Here is a 27,905-nt window from a genome sequence, read left to right as displayed (position 1 = left end):
AGGCAAGGTTACTTGACCCCCTCTGAGCCTCAGTTTCCCAACCTGGCCATGGAAGCACCCAAGTGGGACCTCCCCGGCTCACTCATGCTCTGACCCCACCAGTCCCGTATATAAGAAAACAGGTAGGAGCTAGACACCGGTGGTTCACGCCGGTAGACCTTGCTACTCAGGAGGCTGAGAACTGAGGATTGTGGTTCAAGATCAGCCCAGGCAGAAAAGTCCCAGTGAGACTCTTAACTCCAATTAACCACTCACAAAAAAGAAGTGGTGCTGTGGCTTAAGTGGTAGAGTGCTGCTAGCCTTGAGCACAAAGGGGCTCAGGGATCACACCCAGGCCCTGAGTTCAAGCCCCACAATCAACAAAACTAAAAAAAGGAAGAAAAAGAAAAGAAAACAGGTAGGGAAGCAGGGAACAGCAGTTCATGCCTGTAATCTTAGCCAGAAGGGTAAATCTGAGGATCATATTCCTAAGCCAGCCCAAGCAGAAGTCTGTAAGAGTCTTATCTCCAATTAACCACCAAAAAGCCAAAAGTGGAGCTATAGCTCAAGTGGTAAAGAATGAAAAAGCTAAAGAACAGTGCTCAGACCCTGAGTTCAAGCCCTAGAACTGACAACCAAAAAAGAAAAAGAAAAAGGAGAAATGACAATAGGAAACTAATGGCATTATGAAACCCATAGCTGCTGGGAGGGGGCTCTTCCCGGAGAGAACTTAAGTACCTCCAGTGACCCCACTTCTCCAGCAAGGCCCATGAACCCCAGAAACCCCAGGCAAGAAGGGAAAGGAAGTTTCTGCATTTTGCTGGGAGAGAAGCCAACACTTCACCAGATCCTGAAAGAGCCCATAAAAACCACCAATGATGGGGCTGGGAAGGTGGCTCAGTGGTAGAGCGCTTGCCTTGCATGCCTGAGGCCCTGGGTTCCATTCCTCAGCACCACATACACAGAAAAGGCTGGGAATGGTACTGTGGCTCATGTGGTAGAGCGCTAGCCTTGAGCTGAAGAGCCCAGGCCTAGAGTTCAAGCCCCACAAGACCGACCTGCCTGGGAGGCAGGTGACATGCTCTGGGTCACCCAGAAATAGAGCAAAGAGGCATCGACACAAGGCTCAGCTCCAGGGCCTTTGTGGCCTCAAGGCAAGTAGCCACTCATCTACCAACTCCTCCCTGCCTCTGTCCCCCTCTGTCCCCATCATCAGCCCAGGAATCCTTCATCAGAAGAAGAGAGGGCTGAAGAAGACAGAGGGGCCCATCTGTACCAACATGGCATTGGGACAGGGCCAGGGTCTGGCATCTACTGTGGGCACCACACAGCTCTTCCCCGCCCACCTTCCCAGATGGACACAGATGGGCAAGAGGTTGACAAGTCTCCCAGCAGAAGGCCCAGGGAAGATCCTTCCCCGGTTTCCTGTCCTGCTCAGGCCCTGTTGGAACACCCTTTTCCAATGGTACAACTCAGACTCTGTCTCCTCCTACAGCCCACTCAGGCCCCGCTTCCTTCTATAGCCCCACCCCTCCCACGGTCTATCTCAGGCCCCGCCCCCTCCTACCAGCCACGGGAACTCCTGCAAATGGCTGCTTACCCAAGGCCCCGTCCAGGTTCTGGAAGATCCGGCAGCGATGGTCCAGTGTGATATTGATCTGCTCCTGTAGAACAAGGCACCAGGCTGCAGCAGGGATGGGCCTGCTGGGCCCAGCACCCGCAGTGTGGGGAGTCTGTCCCCATGTTCTGCCTTGTTATATCAGGACAGCCTGGAGCCCTGAGAAGGCCAGCCAGTCACCAAGGCCACAGGATCTATGGGTCTAGAGGCAACATCCACAGAGAGCCAGGAAATTGCAGGACCAGAAGAAAGCTAAGGAAGCAGTGCGTTAATAACCACAATAACACCATGCACACACACTCATGAAGTACCTTATCTAAGGCCAAGCAACTTATGACACACATACTAAGTTGTATGTATGTGCATGTGTTGCACATCTGCTAGTCCTGGGATTTGAACTGAGGGCCTGGGCACTGTCCCTGAGCTTTTTTGCTCAAGGCTGGTATTCTACTATTTGAACTATAACTTCTTATAGCTTTTTGGTAGTTACTTGGCAATAAGAGTTCATGAGCCCGGTACTGGTGGCTCACGCCTGTAATCCTAGCTACTAAGGAGGCTGAGATCTGAGGATCATAGTTCAAAGCCAACCTGGGCAGGAAAGGCCATGAGACTCTTATCTCCAATAAACCACCAGAAAACCAGAAGTAAAGCTATGACTCATGTGGCAGTGCACTAGCCTTGAGCTGAAGAACTGAAGAACAATGGCCAGGCCCAGAGTTCAAGCCCCACAACTGACAAAAAAAAGTCTCTGGGCTGGGAAGGTGGCTCAGTGGTAAAGCGCTTGCCTTGCATGCATGAGGCCCTGGGTTCGATTCCTTAGCACCACATAAGCAAAAAGAAAAAAGCCAAAAGTGGTGCTGTGGCTCAAGTGGTAGAGTGCTAGCCTTGAGCTAAAGAGCTGAGGGACAGCGCCCAGGCCCAGAGTTCAGGCCCCACGACCGAACCCCCCCAAAAAAGTCTCATGGACTTTTCCTGCCCAGTCTGGCTTTGAACTGTGATTCTCAGATCTCAGCCTCCTGAGTAGCTCCAATGAACTACCAAAAAGCCAAAAGTAGAGATGTGGCCCAAGGGGTGGAGTATTCGCCTTGAGTGAAAAAGCCAAGCAAGAGTTTGAGGCCTAAGTTTAAGCCCCAGTATGGACATAAAAACAAAACAAAAACTATGATCAGTGGATGTCTTGTTCATGAAGCCTTCTGGTGTACAGCAAATTTTTACAACAGCCTAAATAGATTAAAAAAGCAACCTGCAAGCCAGGGGGTTCAAGCCCAGGGAAATGTCCCCAGTGCAGCCTGGCCAGTGGGATCCAGGGCTAGGATTTCCCATAATCCTCTCCTCAGCCCACTTCCTCTTACCCTCTTCTCTGGGTCCAAGAAGATCTTGGTATAGAAGAGCTGGTCACTGTCACTGTCCTGGCCATCCCATTCAGCCACCATTTTGCTGAGGTTAGGGGCATAACCAATGAAGCCTGGGGAGTGCAAACACAGCGACAGAACGCTAAGCCTCTAAGCTGGGGCCTCCTCCCTCCCCCTTCCCCACGCCTTTCTTCACCTACAGATCCTGCTTCCTCTCAAGTCATGCTGGTCAAGGCCATCAGCTGATACAAAGCTGTACCCATTGGGTGCTAAGAACCACAGAGGTGGTACATAATGGATTAAACCAGGAGCCCCCTAGAGAACACATGGGATTGATAGGGTTCAGGCTTGAAGCACCCTGTAGACAATGTTCAGAGAAATGTAGCCCAGGCAGGTAGAGGCCAAACTCAAACCACAGTGTGTTCTGGGGAATTCCGCATTGGAAAATGGGCAAAGTCCACCCAGGCTCCCTGGCTAGCATATAAGCTGAGAGACAAAGAAAAGAAACCGGACACCTGACCCCTGAATATGACAAAGGCCAGAGGCAGGGCAGCCCATGTGGGCCAATAAGACAGGTGGCTAGCAGGGCAGGGCCTTGTTCTGAAGGGGCAGACCCTGTGGGAAACCCTCCATCCAGTGGGAAACTAGAGTGCTCCGTGGGGACCTGCACTCTTTTTTTTTTTTTTTTTTGGTCCGGTCGTGGGGCCTGAACTCTGGGCCTGGGCGCTGTCCCTCAGCTCTTCAGCTCAAGGCTAGCGCTCTACCACTTGAGCCACAGCGCCACTTCTGGCCTTTTCTGCTTATGTGGTGCTGAGGAATCGAACCCAGGGCCTCGAGCATGCAAGGCAAGCGTTCTACCACTGAGCCACCTTCCCAGCCCCGGGACCTGCATTCTTTCAGAGCTTCCTCAGCTGCCAAACAGAGAACTGGAAGAGGCTGCGGACAGAGGCTGGCAGGGTAATCAGAATATAAGTACAAAGTGCCAGACACTGGTGGCTCACAGGCTTGTAATCCTAGCTTATCAGGAGGCTGAGACCTGAGGATGGAGGTTGAAAGCCAGACTGGGAAGACAAATATGTGAGGCTTTTTTTTTGCCAGTACTAGAGTTTGAACTCAGGGCCTAGGCACTGTCCCTGAGCCTCTCTGTACTCAAGGTTAACATTCTAGCTAGGCGCCGGTGGCTCATGCTTGTAATCCTAGCTACTCACGAGGCTGGGATCTGAGGATCATGGTTCAAAGCCATCCTGGGCAGGAAAGTTTGTGAGACTCTTTTTTTTTGGGGGGGGGGGGCCTAAACTCTGGGCCTGGGCGCTGTCCCTCAGCTCTTCAGCTCAAGGCTAGCGCTCTACCACTTGAGCCACAGCGCCACTTCCAGCTATTTTTCTTTTTGCTTATGTGGTGCTGAGGAATGGAACCCAGGGCCTCATGCATGCAAGGCAAGCGCTCTACCACTGAGCCACCTTCCCAGCCCCGAAGTTTGTGAGACTCTTTTTTTTTTTTTTTTTTTTTTGGTCCGGTTGTGGGGCCTGAACTCTGGGCCTGGGCGCTGTCCCTCAGCTCTTCAGCTCAAGGCTAGCGCTCTACCACTTGAGCCACAGCGCCACTTCCGGCTTTTTTCTTTTTGCTTATATGGTGCTGAGGAATCGAACCCAGGGCCTCAGGCTTGCAAGGCAAGCGCTCTACCACTGAGCCACCTTCCCAGCCCTTGTGAGACTCTTATCTCCAATAAACCACCAGAAAACCAGAAGTGGCGCTGTGGCTCAAGTGGTAGAGCATTCTCCTTGAGCTGAAGAGCTGAGGGACAGCGCCCAGGCCCAGAGTTCAAGTCCCACATTGGCACCAAAAAAAAAAAAAAAAAAAAAAAGAAGCCGGGCGCTGGTGGCTCACGCCTGTAATCCTAGCTACTCAGGAGGCTGAGATCTGAGGATCGCGGTTCAAAGCCAGCCCAGGCAGGAGAGACCGTGAGACTCCTATCTCCAATAAACCACCAGAAAACCGGAAGTGGCGCTGTAGCTCAAGTGGTAGAGTGCTCGCCTTGAGCTGAAGAGCTGAGGGACAGCGCCCAGGCCCAGAGTTCAAGCCCCACGACCGACAAAAAAAAAAAAAAAAAAAAAAAAAAAGAAGAAGAAAGAAGGCGGAAGCAGAAGGAGGAGAAGGCAGAAGAAGAGGAAGAAGAATGGAGAAGGAGGAGGAGAAGAATGGAAAAAAGGGGAAGGGAGAGAGGAGGAAGAAGGGAGAAGGGAGAAGGGAGAAGGGGGAAGGGAGAAGGGGGAAGGGAGAAGGGAGAAGGGAGAAGGGAGAAGGAGAGGGAAGGAGGGAGAAGAAGGCAGACAACTAGAAAGTACCAGGAGTCAGGAGAGTTTGAGGCCTGGTAGATGGTGGGTACAGAGCACAGGGGAGACGCCTGAAATCTTTCTGAAGATGTGGGGGTCTTTTGGAAGCAGGAATGTGATCCACAGTGGACAGAAGGTGAGGACAAAGCAAGAGACAGGTGACTCCACTCCTCCCGGCAGCCACTGAAAGGTGACCTGGACTCCCCAGCGGTAGTGCAGGGTGGGGATGTGCATTTGAGATCTGTGCAGTACCAGGTTGGGGGGAGGGGCTTTCCCAAAGCGGCCCCCTGCTGGGCCTCGTGCTCTGTGCCTGACCTCTCACCTCCAGAGCCCAGGAACCTCTTGCCATCAGGGGCCACCGGGTACTTGACCTCCAGCCTACGATCTGGGTAGATGAGTTCCTCAGCAGAGAACACCACCTGGCTCTTGGCCTGCCGGAACTTTTTCAGGAGCTCGCGAGGCCCCGAAGCAAAGACCACATCATAGCTGTAGCCAGAACAGGGAGAAGACAGACATAGTGATGTGCGTGTGCGTGCGCGCATGCACACACACACACACCCCTTGTTTCCCACAACAGCCCCAGGCCACCATCTATGAAATGAATCCGCCCTCAGGTCTGCCACATTTTCCTAACCCCAGTCAGAGAGATGGTCACCATTGACTGTGCCTTGGTTACACTCAGCACATGGCTTGTGTCTGGTGCTGATAATCCTAGCTAGTCAGAAGGCTGAGATCTGAGGATGGTGGTTCAAAGCCAACTAGCAAAAGGCTGGATTTTAGGCATGGCAAAAGTGGTAGAGCATCAGCCTTGAGGGAAAAAAAGCTTAGGGACAGCACCTAGGCCCTGAGTTCAAGCTCCAGGATTAGCACCAAAACAAAATGAACAACAAAAACCCAGGCCACCGACCTGTCTGTGAAGAGAATGACCAGGTCCTTCTTGTCTGCAAGTTTCTCCAGAGCTTTCTTCAGCAGCCGAACCTTCTGCCCACCACCTGCTGACGTTTTCTCCACATTCCAGTCCTCCCCCAAGCCCAGTGCCTGGAGACATAGGCCCTTAATGTCAGCTTCTGATAAAGAAATGCTTTTCCACTCCCCACCTAGACAGTGGACATCTTTGCTTCTGATTCTCCTGCATCTCTGGCCCACCTCTGCAGGTAAACCAAAGATCCTACACTGTTCAAAGCTGGCCTGCCTCTTGAAGCTGTCATGTGACAAAACCTGGCCAATCAGAATGCCCAATCCTTCCTGTCCCGCCCACAGCTAGGTCTGAGCATATGACCCAACCACAATCTATCAAAGTTGTCCCTGGGACTAGTCTTTTAAAATATATGAGCCAGTGGCTCACACCCGTAATCCTAGTTACTAAGGAGGCTGAGATCTGAGGATGGAGGTTCAAAGCCAGCCTGGGCAAGAAAGGCCATGAGACTTTTATCTCCAATAAACCACCAGAAAACTGGAAGTGACAACTGTGGCTCAAGTGGTAGAGCGCTGGCCTTCAGCTGAAGAGCTGAGGGACAGCGCCCAGGCCCAGAGTTCAAGCCCCATGACTGGAAGGCTATCCTGTTCTATGAAGATAGTCTGTGGCTGGTGATCATCTGTCCACAATGTAGACAGAGCATGCCTGTAAAGGAAAACAAGCAGAATTCCTAGAGATACAAAGTCTGAGCCCCGTCTTTATGGCTTGAAACCCTGGATCCAGCTATGCCTGAAGCAACCTTCTGCTTTTTAGCACCCACTTCCTGTGAACTAATATGCTTTCCTTCTGGACCCACCACTCTATCCCTGTACTAAACACTCACCAGGAGAGCTAAGAGGAGGAATTTCTCTAAGCCCTGTGGCCTGCACATGGAAGTCGCCAGCCGTTGTCTCCCCAACCCCCAGTGGACTGAGAATGTTCCTTTACAAGGAAGGTCTCCAGACCACTTTTGGCTTTTTTTGTATTTAATGGAGGTAAAAGTCTCACAGATTTCAAACCATGATCCTCAGATCTCATCCTCCTGAGTCGCTAGGATTACAAGTGTGAGCCACTAGAGCCTGGCTACACGTGCTCTCCTCTTAGGACTTGCTTATTCCTGGTCCTTCCTTGTCCTGACTCATGTTCCCCTTGTCAGACTTCCAGAAACTTCCCTGTGGCCTACTAGTTCTGTCTCAGGAGATGTGTACGAAGAGAGGATGATAGCTTCCAGGTACCGTCCACACTTCTCAGTCTCTGCCTGTCTGGGAAGCCGCTTACCTGGATCTTGTAGTTAAAGAACTGGGCAGAGCGCTTGAAGCGACGAAACCCCTCCGTCTCCTTGGTAGCCACGGTGAGAACTAAAAGGTTATCTGTGGACAGGGAAGGGCAAGAAAGACAGAAATGAGGGTAGGGGAGAAAGTAAGAGGGATCTTGTGTGCGGTGACCTATCAAATCCTGGCAGGACAGGTTATGTTTGGAGGTTTCTCAGGTTAATGACCACACTGGGTCATCACCCAAGTCTCCTCACATGCTCTTGCATGGGGGGGGGGGGGCGGTCTTCCACTTGGTAATTGACACGTCAATCAGCACCCACAGGAGAGGTGTTCTGCACCCTGCCCTGTGGGGCTGAGTCTTTAGGTTTTGGGGGCTCAGGCTTTGCATGGGGTGGACAGAAAGATTTTTCTCTAAATTCTGACCATCAGGAATTCTCTGGGCAATGTCAGACAGCAAATACAAGCTCAGAAGTCAATATTCTCCATGTCTATACCCAGAGCAGACATTACTAATCCACTCCAGTACCTCCATTTCTATACCCAGAGTAGACATCGCTAATCTACTCCAACAATCTTTCTCACAAGTCTAGTATGGCCCTAGATTTCCAAATAGAATGTTTTAGGCTGACACTGACTTGAAATGCTTTCATCAGTCTACTCCTGATCTTTTGGCCAGATCAGCTGTTGCTACCTGAGGCAGGGTGGGAGGGGGTATGTGCATGTCAGTACTGGGACTTGAACTCAGGGCCTTACACTTTCCCATGACTTTTTTGCTCAAAGCTGCCACACTATCACTTGAGCCGCAGCTCCACTTCTGGTTTTTCACTGGTTAATTAGAAAATAAAGTCCCACCCTTTTTTGCCCAGTTTGGGGCTTTCAACCATGGTTCTTAGATCACGAGTTAACAAGGCAGCAGCTAGGATATCTCTCGTGCTGTGAAGTGTAGCTTCCCTTCTATGACAGAACCTTCTAGAAAAATTCCCCAGAAAAAGCTGTGGGAGCTATGAAGTCTGAGATGTGGGAAGTCTGGAGCTGGCCTTACTGGTTTCCAATTGCAGCTCGGCTTCCTATCAGCTGTGTGAATGTGGGTAAGTCCCTAGCCTTCCTGAGACTCAGTTTCCCCCTTGTGAAGTAGGGATAGTGAAGTACCATCTCCCAGGCTAGTGGACCAGTTAAATGAGATGAGTTGTGAAAGTCCACACTCAGCATGCGCTAAGAGCCAGTCAGTGTCTTCCCTCTCTGGTACCCAAGGCCATTACGCTAGGTGCCATACTTTCTTCCTTCTTTCTGGTCTTCCTCCTTGTCATTGGCTTCCCTGTCATTGGGGCTCCTCTCCTGCCATGGCTCCTTCTGTGTCCCTTTTGTCTAACCTTTCTCCAGAACCCAGGGCCATTAATAATGACAGTCCTTCCCTGCCACCAACCCCCTGGCTTCTGGGGCAGCAGCAGGGGCAGCAGCACTCAACTTGGATGCAGGAGTCTCAGTTCCCTCAGAGCCCAGGGCCCCGCCCCCCACTGCTCCAGAACAGACCCAGCAAACAGCCAGGCCAGTGACAGACAGGTAAGGCCCTCCCTTCCTCCATCCCAGGACCTCAAGAGCCCCTGCTAGAAAAACAAAGGGGACCAGCTAGCCAGAGCTGGCTGAGGCTGGACAGTGGTTGGCCCTCCTCAGAGCAGGGGGCTGGCGCCAGGCAGCCCAGAAGGGATTGGCAGCACCAGTGCTGGCTCATGACCTGGGCAGGGGGTGGGGGAGGAGAGAGGAGGGATTGGATACCATACGTAGGTGGAGAAAGGAAAACCCTCCTCTCCTAACTCCCCCACCCCGGTCCAGAGAAGAAGAGGGCTGTTCACATCTGGGAGGGACTCCCCCTAAAAGTAGGAGAACCCCAGCCACCAGCTCTGAGGCCCTCTGGCCAAACGGGAGCTGCTGGGGACAGGAAGGGTATCATATTTCATTTATGGATGGAAAAAGCCAGCGTGTATATGTGTGTGTGTGTGTGTGTGTGTGTGTGTGTGTGTGTGTGTGTGTGTGTGTGTGTGTGTGTGTGTGTGTGTGTGTGTGTGTGTGTGTGTGTGTGTGTGTGTGTGTGTGTGTGTGTGTGCGCGCGCGCCAGCCAGGTGGCAGAGGAGGGCGGGAAGACAAAGGGACTTGTGAGTCTCAGGCTCCATTCCTGCTTTCAAGAAACAGCAGCAATAATGTACACAGTTCCCTTATAGTCCCTTATAGTGAATTGCATTCTGCATGTCACAGGTTGCTCCAAGAACTTTATACACACACACACACACACACACACACACACACACACACACACACACACACACACACACACACACACACACACACACACACACACACACACACACACACACACACACACACACACACACACACACACACACACAGCTCTCAACAGCAGCCAGAATCAGGGAGGACGTGTAAGTTTCTGTCATGAGAAAAGAAGTTGCAAGGGCTGGGAAGGTGGCTCAGTGGTAGAGCGCTTGCCTTGCATGCCTGAGGCCCTGGGTTTGATTCCTCAGCACCACTAAGCAAAAAGAAAAAAAGCCGGAAGTGGCACTCTGGCTCAGGTGGTAGAGCGCTAGCCTTGAGCTGAAGAGCTGAGGGACAGCGCCCAGGCCCAGAGTTCAGGCCCCATGACCAGACCCAAAAAAAAAAAAAGAAGTTGCAACACCAGGATTTGCACACAAGCAGCCAGGCCCCAAAGTGCCCTCATAACCTGACAGTGCTAGGCTACCTGCTGAAAGGGACACGACCTCCATCTGTCTCGGGAAGCCGTCTAACTGGGCTGGAAGAGAGACCCGTGGCCAAGCATGCTCCCACACTCAGTGCTCCCTCTCCTCCATCTCTTCCTCTCTCTCTGCTCTGTCAGGACCCTAACAAATCTTGGGTTCCTTGGGCCATACGATGGCTGACTCTCTTGCCTGTGATGCAGTCTAGTGGGTTTCAAACCTGCCAGCACGTGCTGGGCGCTGGTGGCGCACATCTATAATTCCAGCTACTCAGGGGACTGAGATCTGAGGCTCCAAACCAGCCTGGCAAGAAAGAAAGTGAGATTCCTATCCCCAATTCACCACCAAAAATCTAGATATGGAGCTGGGAGCCACCAGCCCTGAGCAAAAAAAAGCTAACAGATAATACTCGGCCGAGTTGAAGCCTCAGGACTGGCACAAGAAAGAAAGAAGTTGCAGATTTGTCTGCCCAGGCTGGCTCTGAACTGTGACCCTCAGATCTCAGCCTCCTGAGTAGCTAGGATTACAAGTATAAGTGTAAGGTATCTGGCTTCATCACTACATTTAAGCCCTAGGAGGGCAGTGAACTTTTATCCCCTTCCCCTTCTTTGTGCCAGTATCAGCATTTGAACTCAGGGTCTCCTACCTGCTTGGGTAGCACTCTACCACTTGAGCCATGTCCTACAGTCCACATTTTGCAGCTTTTCTTGCCTGGGCTAGCTTCAATCTGCAATCTCTCCCTCCTGAGTAGTTAGGACTACAGGCTTGGCCACTGGTATCTGCCTTTTGTCCTCCTTCTATAGATGGAGAAACCGAGTCACTGACATACTAAGTGCCTGCCTAAGGTCGCAGATCTTCCTGGCTGGTCTTTCACGTGTCTGAACTCTGACCTCACAGCTTCCTGAGAGAGTGAATGCCAACATCCCAGAATGCCAGATGCAGGCCAAGGATGGAATGCATTATTTCTGGGGCTTTTCCAGGTCTCCCCAGGATAGGCACCCCCTTCCAGTCACTTGGGAAGGCTTGTCGCAGTCTCCTGTCAGTCCCAGAAGAGCTCTGGCCAGCCAGCAGGGCCTCAAGGTGGAAGATTTGGCTTCACAGCACCAGGGCCCGCCCACCTGCTTTCTGTCTGTTCTGCCAGACTCCTGGGCTCCAGGCCAGGGCCATCCTGGGCCTAGACCCAGAGAACTCAAACCTCTCCACCTGCTGCCCCAAGTTCTGCAATGACTTCCCCAAATGGATAACCCCCTGGGGCAGGGTCAACGGTAATAAAGATGTCAGGACAGGGAGTAAAGCCCCTTGGGCCTCACTTTCCTCATCTGTACTCTGGGAATCATAACAGCATCTTCCTCCAGACTCTTTGTTTTGTTTTGTTTTGTTTTGTTTTTGGGTGCCGGTCCTAGGACTTTGAACTCAGTGCCTGGGCGCTGTCCCTGAGCTTTTATTCTTTCTTTTTTTTTGCTGGTTTTGGGGCCTGAACTCTGGGCCTGGGTGTTGTGTCTCAGCTCTTTAGCTCAAGGCTAGCACTCTACCACTTGAGCTACAGCGCCACTTCCAGCTTTTTCTGGTTATGTGGTACCGAGGAATCAAACCCAGGGCCTCCTGCATGCAAGGCAAGCGCTCTGCCACTGAGCCCCTTCCCAGCCCGTCTCTGAGCTTTTTTGCTCAAGCATTCACACTCTACCACTTGAGCTACTGTTCTCTTTCTGGCTTTTTGGTGGTTAATTGGACTTTCCTGCCCTGGCTGGCTTCAAACCCTGATCCTCAGATCTCAGCCTCCTTGAGTAGCTGCGATTACAGTTGTGTACCACAGGTGCTCAGCATTTTGAATGCTTTTCTTCATTTCCCACATTGGGTCTGGAGGCTCCTCCAGGACAGGACAAAGCCACAATGTTCCCTGGAAGCTCTCAGACTAGACTTGTACTGGGGTGAGGAGCCTTTTGGAAGCCCCTGAAAAGTGAAGGCTGTCCGTGTGCCCAGTCCATGGATGTTCAGGTGAGAGGCTGGACACATACACACAAAATAAATACAACTCAGATGCTTCTCCAAGCAGTATTTTCAAACATAAGTCCTCCAGGCAGAGGTGGGACCCAGAAGGAATGAGCTGAGGGTAAATGACTTTACTCCAGCCAGCAACAGCAGAGGAAGGTGTGCAACCCTTCCAGGCCTCAGCCTTCCCATCTACAAAGTGAGCCTGGTGAGTCTAATTGGGGCCAGGTGTCTACAGTAGCGCATACCTGTAAACACAGCTACTCAAGCAAAGTTGAGAAGACTGTGAGCTCCGAGACAGCCCAGGCAAAGTTACTGACACTCTCAGAAACAAAATTAAGCCAGGTATCAGTGACTCCTGCCTGTAAATCCTAACTACTTAGAAGAATGAACTCTTAAGATTAAGGTTTGGGGGGTGGGGGGGGAGGATGGGATAGGAAGGGGAAACAAAGGAGGAGACTACAATGCTTGATAAGAAATGTACTCATTATCTTGCTCATGTAATTGTAACCCCTCTGTACAGTATTTTCACTATATATATATATATATATATATATATATATATATATATATATATATATATATATATATAAAATATTAAGGTTTAAAGACATAATCCTGACTACTCAGGAGGCTGAGACCTAAGGATTGCAGTTCAAAGCCAGCCTGGGCAGGAAAGTCCATGAGACTCTTCAGCTCCAATTAACTACCAGAATACCCAAGTGGCACTGTGAATGAAAGTGGTAGAGCGCTAGCCTTGAGGAAAAGAGCTCAGGGACAGTCCCCAGGCCCTGAGTTCAAGTCCTATGACAAAAAAAAAAAAGGTTCAAACCCAGCCTGGAGAAAAAAAATACACACACACACAGGTGAAATTCTTATCTTCAATTAACCTGCCAGAGGGAAAAAAATTTTAATAAATAAATAAAGGCTCAATTGGTAGTCTGCTTGCCTAGCAAGTACAAAGCCTTGGATTTAATTCCGAGTACAGATTGTGTGTGAGACAGATAGACAGACAGACAAAATGAGGATGGGGATATAGCTTGGTGGAGTGGAGTTACCTGAGTTATTAACATACCTAAGGTTTGATTCCAGCATTGCATCTCTCTCTCTCTTTCTCTTTCTCTCTCTCTCTCACACACACACACACACCCCTCAACTTGAAATAATGGCCTGCCATTAACACCCTACTTCTTGCCTACGAGTTCACCCCAGCTACCTCAGCATCCTCCTGAGTCCAGCCTCCATCCAACCTCGGCACCAGCTGCCCTTCTGCTGTCACCGCTGGCGACAGAGCTCCTGAAGCCTGTCCCGGTTTCATCCATCTCTGACTCACCTGTCTGGGTTTCATCATGGGCAGCTGCGGTTTCTCTCCTGGGTTGGTCTGGGGTGGAGGGGACCCACATCAGCAGAAGCAGGGGAAGGAAGCCAGGCCCCAAGGGAGGAAAAACAAGGTATATTATAGGGCTCTGGGCTCCCAGCCAGTGACATACCCAGCCTGGCTGCTGGCCCCTGGGATCCATGCATTTCTACAGATTTCTTTGATCTGTCTTACTGCCTAGCTACCATGCAGTCCAAACACTGGGTCTAAGAGAGAAAAGGGTCCTATCTCCTATGGGCACGGCTCTGAGCGGGGCTCCGGAAGCCTGGCTTCACCCCTGGCACCCTCAGAAGATCTCTGCAGCTATAGCACCTCTTTTCATTTTGTGCTGGTCCTGGGGGTTTTAACTCAGAGCCTGGGCGCTGTTCCTGAACTTCTTTTGCTCAAGGCTAATGCTCTATTGCTTGAGTCACACCTCCACTTCTGGCTTTTTCAGTACTTTAATGGAGATGAGAGGCTTACAGACTTCCTTGCCCAGACTGGCTTCGCACCACGATCCTTAGATCTCAGTTTCCTGAGTAGCTAGGATTACAGGCGTGGGCCTCTGGCACCAGTAAGGACACCAGGTATTGTGGAGATTGAGTAATGCTAGCAGTTGAGTGGCCCTGAATACAGTCTGTCACAAAGGAGGAATCCAAGAAACACTACTTCCAGTCCTCCTACCCCAAGGACCACAGGACCTGGTTCTATTCCAGGTTCCCCAAGCCCCACTGGCTCCCAGGTTCTCCCAGGAGGGTGGGCTGAAGGCCACAGACATCCTCCAAGACTGTGGCGGCCAGTCTGGTTCTGCTTCACTGTGATGTCCACCTTGCCCTCCCCTGGGGCTTTCCAATGCCGGGCCAGCTGCTGTGGGGGTGGCCTGTAGGGGAGGGGGAGGGCAAGGCTGGGGAAACAGGAGCACCCACTTTGGGTGGTGGGCCACGCGTGGGAGCTCAAAAAACACATGGCGAAGCAGAACAGAACGAGACCAGGAGTCCAGCCCACCTCAGACTATCTCCAACCAGGGATGGACAGCCCTGGACAATCAATCAGTTCCTCTGGCTGGGCCTCAGTTTCCTCCCGTGCGAAGCAGAGAAGGGCCTGGCAGAGAGCTGCCCAGGGACTGGATGGAACTTGGAACTTTTCCACCGAGGTAAGCTTCCCCCTTCCACTCCCCTCTCACACAGCCTTTCAAAGTGATGAGAACTAGCGGCTCTGAGCTGGGGCTGGGGGGGGGGGGGGGGGCGTTGAACTCTGTTCCAAGGCCCAGAACCTGGGGGACGTTGGGTAAATGAATTGACCACGGAGCCTCAGTCGGCCAAGCGGAAAAGGCTGGCAATGGGATGATGGTGAGTGCCTGGCCGGGCTGAGTGGGGCCTTGAGCTGTCACCCACCGCAGCCCGCCGCCCGCACGTGGGACCCCAGGAGGGGAAGTGAAGGGGGCGCAGTGAGGGGAGCCCAGCCCCTCCCCCGTCCCCCCCCCCTCCCCTGCCTTCCTGCCCCGACCCACCTCTGCCTCCGCCCTGGTACGGAGCCATAGGGCTGGGCCCTCTGCTCCCCCCTCACGCCAGCCCCGCGCGCCCCCGGCCCCCGCTCTGTGCCCCCCGCCTCCCGCGCGCCCCCGGATCCCGCTCTGTGCGCCCCCCGCGGCCCCCTCCGCCCCGGATCCCGCTCTGTGCGCCCCCCGCGCCCCCCTCCGCCCCGGATCCCGCTCTGTGCGCCCCCCGCCGCCCCGGATCCCGCTCCGTGCGCCCCCCGCGCCTCCCCCGCCCCGGATCCCGCTCCGTGCGCCCTCCGCGCTCCCCCCCGGCCCCCGCTCCGGGCGCCCCCCGCGCCTCCCCCGCCCCGTGCGCCCCCCGCGCGCCCCTCACCCTCGGGCTTGGCGCCGTCCTTGGCGTGGACCAGGAGCAGCCAGCCCAGCGGGGCCAGGAGCAGCGGAGCCCTCATGGCCGGGTCCGGACACGAGCGGCCCGCACGATCCGCCCGCGCCGCGCTGCTCCGGGACTGGAAACTTCGCGACTGGGCGGGCGGCCGCTGCCACGCACCGGACCCGCCCCGGGGGCGGCGCCCCGCGTCCCCGCCCGCCGCCCCGGGGCTGGGTTTTCCTACGGCCGCCTCCCCAGGAGGGCGGCGCCGGCGTCCCGCCCCGGCCCGGCCCGCCCCCCGCTCCCTTTTCCTTTTTTCTTTCTCTCTTTCATCTTCTTTTCTTTTTTTCTTTTTCGTGCGGGTCCTGGGGCTTGAACTCAGGGCCTGGGCGCTGTCCCTGGGCGTCTTCGCTCCGGGCTGGCGCTCCACCACTTGAGCCACAGCCCCACTCCGGTGTTTCATGGGAGATCAGAGTCTCGCGTGCTTTCTTTCCTGTTTTGGAACCGCGAGTCTCAGACCTCAGCCTCCCAAGTAACTAGGATCCCAGGGTGCGCCGCTGGCACTGGGCTCAAAGTAGATTCATCCCGTGTGAAGTGTGCACTGGAGACAGGGCTAGAAACGCCGGGATTTCCAAAGCATTGCACATGCATAGGAAAGCTAGGCAGTACATTCCTATGCTACCCGTCTATACGCATAATTTATGTGGTATAGATGATCTTTCTGGATAATCTTTCCTTAATTTTTCACACTGTTCTCTAGTTGAACAACGACACAAAACCAGCAGTGCCATCTCTGGGAATCTTGGGGTCCTTTCCTTTATGAGATTTGCTCGCTCTATAGGTGGTAGAAGCCATGCCCAGAGGGACCCAGCAAGCAGCTCAGGATCCAACAGCAAGGAAAAGGAAGAGGAAGAGACACACATCAGCCTCTGACTCCCAGCTGGGAGCCCCTGTGGGACTTGTGCAGCTGGTGACAATACTTGATGCCAAAATCCACCGGATGTTTTTCAATGAGGAGGATAAGAACTGAGGGTTCAACTCCTTGAAGAGAAAGGCAGGGATGAGCAGAAAAAGAACCAGCTAGAGAAAGGAACCACTTTTAAATCTCTATCTTACTCCGGGTTCACAGCCCTGTGTGGTAGGCAGTACTGCCCTCACTTGCGAAATAAGGAGATTGGGGCTCAGAAAAGGGAAGCAGTCAGCCTGATGTGGGATAGCATCTTTCTTGTGTGTGTTTCTGATCGTGGGGCTTGATCTCAGGGCTTTTATACTGTCACTTAGCTGTTCCGACTGAAGGTTGGTAGTGTTCCACTATTTAAGCCACATCTCCATTACCAGCTTTTTGGTGGATAACTGAAGATAAGAGTCTCTGGGGGGGGGGGGCTGAGAAGGTGGCTCAGTGGTAGAGCGCTTGCCTTGCATGCCTGAGGCTCTGGGTTCGATTCCTCAGCACCACATAAGCAAAAAGAAAAAAGATGGAAGTCGCGCTGTGGCTCAAGTGGTAGAGCGCTAGCCTTGAGTTCAAGAGCTGAATGACAGGACCCAGGCCCAGAGTACAGGCCTACGAGTGGACCCACCCCCCCCCCAAAAAAAAAGTAATTATGAGTAAAGAGTCTCTGGGATGGGTTGGGAAGGTGGCTCAGTGGTAGAGCCCTTGCCTTGCATGCTTGAGGCCCTGGGTTCGAGTCCTCAGCACCACATAAGCAGGAAAAAAAAAGCCAGACATGGTGCTGTGGCTCAAATGGTAGAGTGCTATCCTTGAGCTGAAGAGCTGAGGGACAGCGCCCAGGCCCAGAGTTCAGGCCCCATGACCGGACACTCCTACCCCCAAAAAAGAGTCTCTAGGATTTGTCTGTCCCAGTGGACTTCAAACTTTAATCCTCAGATCTCAGCTCCTAATCTGCTAGGATTACAGACGGGTAGAAAGAAATCTTAGCCAGGCACCACTGTTGGCTCATGCCTGTAATCCTACCTACTCAGGAGGCTGAGATCTGAGGATCGTGGTTTGAAGCCAGCCCAGGCAGAAAAGTTCCCATGAGACTGTTGGTTTTTTGTTTTTTTTTGTTGTTTTGTTGTTTTGTTGTTTTTTGGGGGGGTCTGGTCATGGGGCCTGAACTTTGAGCCTGGGCACTGTCCTTCAGCTCTTCAGCTCAAGGCTAGTGCTCTACCACTTGAGCCACAGTGCCACCTCCGGCTTTTTTCTTTTTTCTTTTTTTGTCGGTCGTGGGGCTTGAACTCTGGGCCTGGGTGCTGTCCCTCAGCTCTTCAGCTCAAAGCGAGCGCTCTACCACTTGAGCTACAGCGCCACTTCCGGTTTTCTGGTGGTTTATTGGAGATAGGAGTCTCAGGGTCTCTCCTGCCCGGGCTGGCTTTGAACTGCGATCCTCAGATCTCAGCTTCCTGAGTAGCTAGGATTACAGGCGTGAGCCACCAGCGCCTGGCCAGCTTTTTTCTTTTTGCTTATGTGGTGCTGAGGAATCGAACCCAGGGCCTCATGCATGCAAGGCAAGCACTCTACCACTGAGCCACCTTCTCCCATTAATCACTCAAAAACCTGAAGTGGCAGTGGCGCTGTAGCTCAAGTGGTAGAGTGCTCGCCTTGAGCTGAAGAGCTGAGGGACAGTGCCCAGGCCCAGAGTTCAAGCCCCACGACCAACCAAAAAAAAAAAAAAATAGTTGTTTGGGGCTGGGAAGGTGGCTCAGAGGTAGAGCGCTTGCCTTGCATGCCTGAAGCCCTGGGTTGGATTCCTCAGCACCACATAAGCAAAAAGCAAAAAGACGGAAGTGGCGCTGTGGCTCAAGTGGTAGAGTGCTAGCCTTGAGCTGAAGAGCTGAGGGACAGCACCCAGGCCCAGAGTTTAGGCCCCATGACCAGACCCAAAAAAAATAAATAAATAAAATAAACCTGAAGTGGCACTGTAGCTCAAAAGCCTTGAGCAAAAGAGCTCAAAGACAGTGCTCAGGCCCAGAGTTCAAGCCTTATAAAGAAAGAAAGAGGACCTGGGAAGGTGGCTCAGTGGTAGAGCACTTGCCTTGCATGCCTGAGGCCCTGGGTTTGAGTCCTCAGCACCACATAAGCAAAAAGAAAAAAAGCCAGAAGTGGTGCTGTGGCTCAAGTGGAAGAGCTGAGGGACAGAACCCAGGCCCAGAGTTCAGGCCCCAGGACTGGACCAAAAAAAAAAAAAAAGAAAGAAAGAAAGAAAGAAAGATCGATCCTTGAAGGGGAAACAAAGGATGAGGTTACAATGCTTGATAAGAAATGTACTCATTATCTTGCTCATGTAATTGTAACCCCTCTGTACAGTATTTTCCCAATAAAAAAAATAAAAAATAAAAATAAAAGAAAGATCAATCCTTGGGCAAGTGGTAAAGTAGGGGAGAATTAATTCTGCAGGCCACTGGCAGAGAAAGGATTTGCTTGGGGGGAAGCCCACCCTCCATCCTTTGGTGCCTATTTCCTGTTTGCTGGAACTTGAACGTGTTCCAAGCTTCATCCTAGAAGCCTGTCTCTTTAACCCGCAGTGGCTGGGGCCCAGATGTTGCTCCAAGTACGTGCTACACGTGCTGTGCACAGTTAAAGGCACAGGGCTTTACTGAGAAGGTTCCAAGCCAGCCAGCCGGCCTGGTGGGCAGCTGCTCTGAGCCAGAGAGGCTTTTCATGCCTTCATCCCTTTATATTACAAGTTTCCTCTGTTGGCCTAAGAGCCACAGCCCCGGGGATGGACACTGTGTCTCAAGATGCCACTCAGCCCCAGTAATAATATTAGTAGGATTTCTAAGCCATTTGTTTTAAGTTACAAAAAATAAAAGTAAGATGCAAGCATATACATCTGTTAAATTTTCTTCTATTTTTTGCAGGTATTGTGGCTTCAATTCAGGGCTTGGGCACTGTCCCTTTGCTTTTTTTCTACTCCAGGCTTGCTCTCTAACACTTGAGTCACAGCTCCGCTTTAGGTTTTTGGTAGTTAATTGGAGATAAGAGTGTCACGTACTTTTCCCTTTTCCGCAAACCAGAATCCTCAAAATTCAGCTTCTTTTGTAGCTAGGATTAGGCATGAGGCACCAGCTCCCAGCTTGATGATAATCTTTCAAAATAGCAAACTTTCCTGTGTCTGCTCAAGCCCACAAAGAGCCACCTTAAAGGAGTATTTAATTTTCAACCAAACTGTGAATCCCTGTCTGGCACTGGAATGTCCAGAAGCCCAAGTGGAAACAATCGCTCATTGTCTGTCCCTGAGTGCAAATCAATTTTTTTTCAAAGCAAAGTTGTTTTCTCTTTCATTCCTTTCCTTCCCCTTTTCTTTAATAACAATTTACAACTTAAAGGCATTTCGAAGTATGAAACTTTGGTGTCATATGTTATTTAATAAATTAAAAGTCACATGTGGTCTGTATACTTGGAGCAGGACGAGTCTGGGAGTTGTCAACAGTATTTCCTAGGAAGTCCAGTTCCCAGTGGTTACTTTTTCTTTCACTTTCCCCTCCCCCCTCAGTAAATATCATTTTTTAGAGCTGTTGAATCCATCAGCTAGTAAATGAAGCCCAGCATGTGTTCAGTTTGGCTGGCTCTGTGATTTATTTATTTAAGTTTTTTGTTGTTGTTATAAAGGTGATGTACAGGCTGGGAAGGTGGCTCAGTGGTAGAGCGCTTGCCTTGCATGCCTGAGGCCCTGGGTTCGATTCCTCAGCACCACATAGGCAAAAAGAAAAAAGCCGGAAGTGGCACTGTGGCTCAAGTGGTAGAGCACTAGCCTTGAGCTGAAGAGCTGAGGGACAGCGCCCAGGCCCAGAGTTCAGGCCCCATGAGTGGACTACCCCCCCCACACAAAAAAAATAAAATAAGTAAAATAAATAAATAAAGGTGATGTACAGAGAGTTTTCTTACTTAAGTCAGGTGATGGGTAGATTTCTTTTTTCTTCCTTTCTCTCTCTTTTTTTCCTGGTCTGTTTGCTCAAGGGTAGTGCTCTACCACTTGAACTTCAGCCTTGAGGCTTCATGCATGCAAGCCAAGCACACTTCCAGCCCCCTCTTTTGGACCTGGATACTGTCCCTCAGCTCTTGTAGCCTTGAGCTACAAGCTTTTTCTGGTGGTGCAGAGGAGTCGAACCCAGGGCCTCACGCATGCAAGTCAAAAACACTCTACCACTGAGCCTCTTTCCCAGCCCTCCTCTTTAATTTGTAACAAGTTGCAACACTCTCTCTCCACTGGGAAACCAGTGGGCCGCTCACGTAGCTCGGGCTCCGCCCTCGGATGCCCTTGGCCCCGCCCCCGGCCGCCCGGGCCCCGCCCCTTGCGCGGCTCAGACCGCCTCCTGCCGCCCTCCGCCCGCCCCTTTCCATTTGTCGTAAACGACTCGGAGGCGCTTTACGGTCGTGTGACGACGGGGAGGCGACCGGGAAGGAGGAGGAGGAAGCGGCGGTGGCGGAGGCTCGGCGGTCCGTGGCGGGCGTCGCGGTGGGCGCGGCGGTCCGGGCCGCAGGAGTGAGGCGGGGGCGGCGGGCCCGGCGGCCGCCCCCGCGCCGTCGCCCGCACCCGGCGGCCCGATGTGGCTGCAGCAGCGGCTGAAGGGGCTGCCGGGGCTGCTGTCGAGCAGCTGGGCCCGCCGCCTGCTCGGCCTGCTCGGCCTGCTGCTGCTGCTGCTGTGGCTCGCGGGCTCCGGGGCGCGGCGCGCGGCGGGCGGCCTGCGCCTGCCGCCCTGGGCCCGCGGCGAGCCGGGCGCCGCCGAGCCCGCCGCCTGCCTGGAGGCGGCCGCGCGCGCCTGGCGCGGCCTGCGGGCGCGCGGCGAGGCTGCGGCCCCGGGCCCCGGCGTGCCGGCCTTGGTGGGCAACGGCTTCCTGGCCCTGGACACCATCGCCAACCGGCTGTGGGTGACCCCCGGGGAGCGCGAGCCCGCCGTGGCCCCGGACTTCGTCCCCTTCGTGCAGCTGCGCCCGGTGAACGTGCTGGCCGAGGCCGGGGAGGCCGTGCTGCTGCTGCGGGAGGGGCTCCTGCGCCGGGTGCGCTGCCTGCAGCTGGGGACCCCGGCGTCGGGCCCGGCCGCCGCCGGGCCCGGGCCCGCCTCGGCCTCGGGCCTCGCCTCGGGGTCGGGCCGTGACTGCGTGCTGCTGCAGGAGGACTTTCTGGCCCATCGGGGCCGACCCCACGTGTACGTGCAGCGTATCCAGCTCAACAACCCCACGGAGCGCGTGGCCGCGCTGCAGACTGTGGGGCCCACCGCCGGCCCCGGCCCCAAGGCCTTCACCAGTACCCTGGAGAAGGCCGGAGACCATCAGTTCCTCCTCTACTCGGGCCGGTCCCCGCCCCTTCCCTCGGGGATGGTGCATCTGGTGGTGGTGGCCGCCAAGAAACTCGTGAACCTGCTGCAGGTGGCTCCCAAGACGCAGCTGGATGAGACGGTGCTGTGGGTGGTGCACGTCTCCGGCCCCCTCCACCCCCAGGTGCTCAAAAGCAAGGCAGCCAAGGAGCTCAAGGCGCTGCAGGACTTGGCCCGGAAGGAAATGCTGGAGCTGTTGGAGATGCCCTCCGCGCAGCTGTTGCAGGACCACCAGCACCTCTGGGCGCAGCTGTTCAGCCCAGGTGAGGGGGCGGGGCGGGGCGGCTGGTGCACTCCCGCGTGCCCTCTGTAGAGGTGACCCTGAAGGTGTCACTCGAGCTCAGTGATTGTGTCCTTGGTTCGCTGCTGAATGACTTAGGCTCTAGGAGACTTGGGATTCAGGTCCTCTCTCTCTGGACCTGCATTTAGTAACATCTACAGCAAGGCTTTTATGAGATTGATAGAAAGTGAGAGGAAAGGTCGGGTCTTGCTACTTCGTTTTGGGTGAAGGCTGATTTGAGCAGGTAGAGTTTTTTTAGGGTCAGTTCAGAAAGGGTAAAAGCAAGCCAAGTGCCCGCCAGTGGCTCGCATCTGAATCCTAGCTTCTCAGGAGGCTGAGATCCAAGGATCCAAGGATGGCAGTTCAAAGCCAGCCTGGGCAGAAAAGTCCGCGAGACTCTTACCTCCAATGAACCCCCAAAAAAAAAACACAATCAAACCCAGAAATGGAATTGTGCTGTGAGCTAAAAAGGTAAAAGGAGAGACAGCACTCACCCCTGAGTTGAAGCCCCTATACCAACACACAAAAAGAGGAAGAAAATAAAAACAGCAGTAGGGGGATCCCCAGGTTCTCTCTCTGGCTGCTGGGACAGGTCTGACCCATCTGCCCGGCCAGTGATCCGTGTCTATCCCCTGCATGGCCAGAGTTCTCTCCCTGGGAGGTTTAAGAAAAAGGAATCTTGTTTGCAGTGAGCGTGGGGTTTTGCTTTCCTGCATTTGGTTACATTTCCTGCATTATCTTACATTTAGAGTTCAGGGAATTGACTCCACAGGTTATTTTTCAAATGCGGCTGCTTGATCCTGTTCTGAGGGAGGGGGGGCAGTGAGCAAAGCACTGTTCTCGGTGCTTAGAGAAGAAAAACTGCTATGGTGAGGAGTCCAAAATGTAGTGGAGGGGAAGAGGAAAGGGGTGGGGCAGGGGCTGCAGCCAGCCTCAAGGCAGTCCTCCATCACAGACACACAGCTGGGACCCCGGTGACTGGAAGTAGCCAGTCAGGAGATGGGGAGCAGGTATGCAGGCTGGGTACTTCCCAGGATAGGAGCAGGCTGAGTGGCTGGCAGCTGGTGAGAAAGGCCAGGGTGGCAGTAACCTCTAAGTCCTTGGTGAGAACCCTTTTATTCTAAGAAGGATGGGAAGGGGCGGGGGGGGGGGGGGGAGGGGAGAGGGATATGAGCTGAAGTACATTTGGAAAGATCCCCCTGGCTGCTGTGTGTGGAGGGACAAAAGTGGACAAAATCAGACAGGTAAGAGGAGAGGTGACTGGGACTGGGGATATGTCCCATGCTACCCAACATGTGTGCATGCATGCGTGTGTGCGTGCGTGTGTGTGTGTGTGTGCGTGTGTGTGTGTGTGTGTGTGTGTGTGTGAGTGATACCTGAATCCCTGCAGATGTGGGCAGTGTCATTTAAGGCTACAGCACTGGAGAGGGCAGGGCTGGCAGGAGGCCTTACTGTGTTCCAGTGGGACTTCAGGTTTCAGGCCTGTGGGCTCACTGGTCCCATTGGACAAGATGATTTCCTCCCATGCTGGAGGGGGAAGGGAACTGCTCTTCCCACCGCTGGGGGTGTGGCCCTCGCTCCACCACCACCGCTGACCTGCAGCCTTTGTGATGCTCCAGGTGTGGAGATGAAGAAGATCACCGATGCCCACACGCCGTCCGGCCTGACTGTGAACCTGACGCTGTACTACATGCTGTCCTGCTCGCCAGCCCCGCTGCTCAGCCCGGCCCTGAGTCACAAGGAGCGAGACCAGATGGAGTCGACACTCAACTACGAAGACCACTGCTTCAGTGGCCATGCCACCATGCACGCCGAGAACCTGTGGCCCAGCCGGCTGTCCTCGATCCAGCAGATCCTGCAGCTCTCCGACCTATGGAAGCTGACCCTCCAGAAGCGAGGCTGCAAAGGGCTGGTGAAGGTGGGCGCCCCGGGCATCCTGCAGGGCATGGTGCTCAGCTTTGGGGGACTGCAGTTCACCGAGAACCACCTGCAGTTCCAGGCCGACCCCGACGTGCTGCACAACAGCTATGCGCTGCACGGCATCCGCTACAAGAACGACCACATTGACCTGGCCGTGCTTCTGGACGCTGAGGGCAAACCCTACCTGCACGTGTCCGTGGAGCCCCGAGGCCAGCCCAGCAAGATCTACGCGTGCCAGGCCGGCTGTCTGCACGACCCCGTGGAGCTGACCTCAGCGCCCGCCGGCCACACCTTCTCCGTCATGGTGACCCAGCCCATCACGCCTCTGCTGTACCTCTCCACCGACCTCATGCACCTGCAGGACCTGCGGCACACGCTGCACCTCAAGGCCATCCTGGCCCATGACGAACACATGGCCCAGCAGGACCCCGGGCTGCCCTTTCTCTTCTGGTTCAGCGTGGCCTCCCTCATCACCCTCTTCCACCTCTTCCTCTTCAAGCTCATCTACAATGAGTACTGTGGGCCCGGAGCCAAGCCCCTCTTCAGGAGCAAGGTAGGACACCCTCCTAGCGCTCCCGCAGAAAGAAAGAGGCTTCCGCTGGCTCAGTCCTGGGTCCCAAGAAAGGTGGCCTGATCGGGGCAGGAGCGGGGCGTCCTTCCTAGCCAGCCCTAGAGCTCTCCATATTAAGTGTTTTCATTTATTTTATTTTTTGTCGGTCATGGGGCTTGAACTCTGGGCCTGGAGCCTGGGCGCTGTCCCTGAGCTCTTCAGTTCAAGGCTAGCACTCTACCACTTGAGCCACAGTGCCACTTCTGGCTTTTTCTGTGTATATGGTGCTGAGGAATCGAACCTGGGGCTTCATGCATGCTAGGCAAGCACTCTACCACTAGGCCACAGTCCCAACCTCAATATTAAGTGTTTTGAGAGGACATCAGAAAGTAACTCATGGCAAGGCTGTCCTCCAGTTTACAAGGGAAAAGCGCTGGAGTCAGGTGTCTGTCTTGTTCAAGGTCACAGCAGAGCAGCACCTAATCCAAACCCTGGCTTGGGGTCCAAAGATCCCTATACCAGAGGCTCTAGTACAAGCCGTTTGTGAAATCAGGGTGAGAGTTAACCTGATACTGGGCACCTGCGCTCACACCTGTGGTCCTACCTACTCAGGTGGTTGAGTTTTAAGCATTGAGGTTTGAAGCCAGCCTGGGCAAGGAAGTCTGAGACTAATGTCTCTAAATTGCCATCAAAAAGCTGGAAGTAGAGCTGTGGCTCAAGTGGCATAGGGCTGCCTTGAGTGAAAAAGCTAGCAGAAGTTGGGGCACCAGTGTCGCACATCTGTAATGCTAATAACTACTTGCGGCTGAAGTCTGAGGACGGTGTTCAAAGCCAGCAAGGACAGGAAAATCCCTGTGACTCTATGTCCAATCAATCACCAGAAAACCAGAAGTAGCACTGTGGCTCAGGTGGTAGAGTGCTAGCCAAGAGAAAAGTGTGCAAAGGCTGGGCATGTGGCTCAGGCAGTAAGGGTGCTTGACTAAGACCCTCAAGACCATGGGTTCAAAATCAGCACCACAAAACAACAACAAAAAACTCCCACGAAAAACAGTGTACATAGCCGGGCGCTGGTGGCTCACGCCTGTAATCCTAGCTACTCAGGAGGATGAGATCTGAGAATCATGGTTCAAAGTCAGCCCGGGCAGGAAAGTCCGTGAGACTCTTACCTCTAATAAACCACTAGAAAACCAGAAGTGGTGTTGTGGCTCAAGTGGTAGAGCACTTGCCTTGAGCTGAAGAGCACAAGGACAGCGCCCAAGCCCAGAGTTCAAGCCCCACGACCGACCCAAAACAAAAACAAAAACAACTGTGTACATGCTGGCCTGGTGTGTGGTGCACACCTGTAATCCCAGCACCTGGGAGGATCACAAGTTTGAGACCAGCTTGGGCTGTGTAACATGACTTATCTACAAAGCTGTGGAGGAGGCCTTCCCTAGATGGCCAACTCACACCCAGCTGTCCTGGGAAAAGGGCCACACGGTCCATGTGGGGCCCCAATCCTGCCTGTGCAGACAGAAGCCACGCCACGACAGGGGGACTGACCCGGGTCTCCCTCACGCTCAAGCTGGGCCGTGCCACGTGGGCCTGAGGAGGCCACGGCCATTAAGCCCAGGCTGATTCTGGTCCGGGCAGGGTGGGGCGGGCGAGCTGGGTTGTCTCCATGGCAGGCCTCCCCTGTGCTGCTTCGTTTGTGGGGCTTGAACTCTGGACCTGCGCTCTGTCCCTGAGCTCTTTTGGCTCAAGGCTTGAGCTCTCCCACTTTTAGCCACCGCCCCGAGGCACTTCTGGTTTTCTAGTGGTTCATTGGAGATAAGAGTCTCATAGACTTTCCTGCCTGGGCTGGCTTTGAACTGAGATCCTCAGATCTCAGCCCCCTGAGTAGCTAGGATGACAGGCGTGAGCCACCGGCGCCCACCCTCCTCTTCTGCTTTTTGTTTTATTTTTTGGTAAGTCTTGGGGCCTGAACTCGGGGTGTGCGTACTGCCTGTGAGCTCTTCTGCTCAAGGCTACTGCCCTACCTCTACCATCTGAGCCACAGCTCCACTGCGGATTTCTGGTGGTTACCTGGGCTGGCTTTGAACCACCATCCTCAGGCCTCTGCCTTCTGCATAGCTCGGATTATAGGTGGGAGCCACCAGCGCCGGCTCCCTTGTGTGTCTGAGCGGCTGGCAGCGGTCAGTAATGTTTTGTTTCGTTAACTGAACAGGAAGACCCCAGTGTCTGAGGGAACTGCGAGTCCTGCTCTCGGCCGCCATTTGCACAAGACCCCCAGCCCCGTGCCTCTGCCGCCGCTGCGGTGACCAGGGCTCGGGAAGCACCCACCCTCTGTGCCTTGCGGGGACAGCGAGGCGGAAGCGCGGGGAGGCGAGTTTGCACTGGACGTGGGAGGGGCCGGCGGACTCCTGTAAGCTTTCCACCCCATCAATGAACCCGTATGGAAAATACTTGAAATCAAACTCACTCCTTCCAACCCCCGCCCCCCGCCCCGTTTCTCCTGTCCCAGGAAATAGGCCCCGTTTTAAAAAGACTCCTTTCGGAAAAATGGTGTTCTTTTCCTAACTTAATGTGTTCTTTTCTTGAATTTTCTAATTTATTTTTGCTGCGATTTCTCTGGATGGCTTTCGCACCCACCCTAGGGGGTGAGCATGGGCAGGCTCACCCGAGCCCCGGCACCGGACGCCCCGCGCAGCCAGCCCGGGGCGGGGCCGAGGCCCGGCGGCCCTGCCTGGGTCCCCTGCCACTCGGGTGGCACGTCATCTCTCTTATCATGAGCTCGTGGGGTCTGTGGGTTTGTACTTTGCAGCTTGGGGGATGTCTAACTTTCTAGCAATGATGATGGTTGGTTTTGAAATACCAAAGCTTTTTTTGTTGTTGTCGTTCTGTTTTTAAATAAATACCTTTCAGACTTTGTGAAGTGCTTGGTGTGTATTTGACAGCCGCGGATCCCTTCATTGCCCGCTCCCTGTCACCAGACTCTGGGGTTCGGAAGCAGGACCCCCCTCCCCGATGGCGATTCTGACCCCCTGTCTTCTGTCCTTCAAAGGAGCCATTGTAGGTGTGCTGCCCGCCACTCTCCAGGCTGGCGGGGTTCTTCCCTGCCCCAGGTCCTCTGGGGGTTTTCCTAGATGTAGGCAGCCATGGGAAGAAGTAAGCAGTCTCTCCCCTTAGGGGAGAAGGGCTGTCCACTCCGCGGCCGCCCCTGAGGCAGGTTCTCTAGTCCTGTGTCCCAGGCCTTTGTCTTTGTTTTTTGTTTTGTCAGTCGTGGGGCTTGAACTCTGGGCCTGGGCGCTGTCCCCAAGCTCTTCAGCTCAAGGCCAGCACTTTACCATGTGAGCCACAGCACTTCTGGTTTTCTGGTGGCTCATTGGAGA

General features: G+C 53.8%; 2 protein-coding genes across 3 annotated transcripts in view; one reads left to right on the top strand and one right to left on the bottom strand.

The window, feature by feature from the left end:
• Plod1 (procollagen-lysine,2-oxoglutarate 5-dioxygenase 1) overlaps positions 1-15,625 on the bottom strand; it is a 32,342-nt gene extending 16,717 nt beyond the window's left edge. The window contains exons 1-7 of one of the 2 annotated variants that reach the window (XM_070037390.1): positions 15,476-15,625; positions 13,581-13,628; positions 7,516-7,607; positions 6,190-6,320; positions 5,605-5,768; positions 2,950-3,062; positions 1,580-1,643 (exon numbers count right to left, since the gene is read on the bottom strand). In XM_070037390.1, the coding sequence (XP_069893491.1) occupies positions 1,580-1,643; positions 2,950-3,062; positions 5,605-5,768; positions 6,190-6,320; positions 7,516-7,607; positions 13,581-13,628; positions 15,476-15,551 (688 nt within the window). In that variant the 5' untranslated portion in view covers positions 15,552-15,625. The remainder of the gene's footprint in view (positions 1-1,579; positions 1,644-2,949; positions 3,063-5,604; positions 5,769-6,189; positions 6,321-7,515; positions 7,608-13,580; positions 13,629-15,475) is intronic. The other variant, XM_070037391.1, reaches the window with a different exon arrangement.
• Positions 15,626-20,866: 5,241 nt separating this feature from the next.
• Kiaa2013 (KIAA2013 ortholog) lies at positions 20,867-27,448 on the top strand. The gene is made up of 3 exons (XM_070037389.1): positions 20,867-22,047; positions 23,684-24,537; positions 26,741-27,448. Exons 1-3 carry the CDS (start codon positions 21,015-21,017, stop codon positions 26,756-26,758), a joined length of 1,905 nt encoding a protein of 634 aa, XP_069893490.1. The 5' UTR covers positions 20,867-21,014; the 3' UTR covers positions 26,759-27,448.
• Positions 27,449-27,905: the final 457 nt, after the last annotated feature.

The sequence above is a fragment of the Dipodomys merriami genome, unplaced genomic scaffold, assembly GCF_024711535.1.
Source record: "Dipodomys merriami isolate MVZ:Mamm:240054 unplaced genomic scaffold, mDipMer1.0.p SCAF_28, whole genome shotgun sequence".
Classification (NCBI taxonomy): Eukaryota; Metazoa; Chordata; class Mammalia; order Rodentia; family Heteromyidae; genus Dipodomys; species Dipodomys merriami.
The sequence above is the reverse complement of the archived record's forward strand: the minus strand, read 5'-3'. Positions and strand labels throughout refer to the sequence as shown.

What these genes read in the sequence shown, in the direction of transcription:
- Kiaa2013 (XM_070037389.1), top strand. Translation starts at nt 21,015, where the DNA reads ATGTGGCTGCAGCAGCGGCTGAAGGGGCTGCCGGGGCTGCTGTCGAGC. An exon ending in GGCGCAGCTGTTCAGCCCAG is followed by an intron (nt 22,048 to 23,683) that starts GTGAGGGGGCGG and finishes GTGATGCTCCAG; the next exon opens with GTGTGGAGATGAAGAAGATC.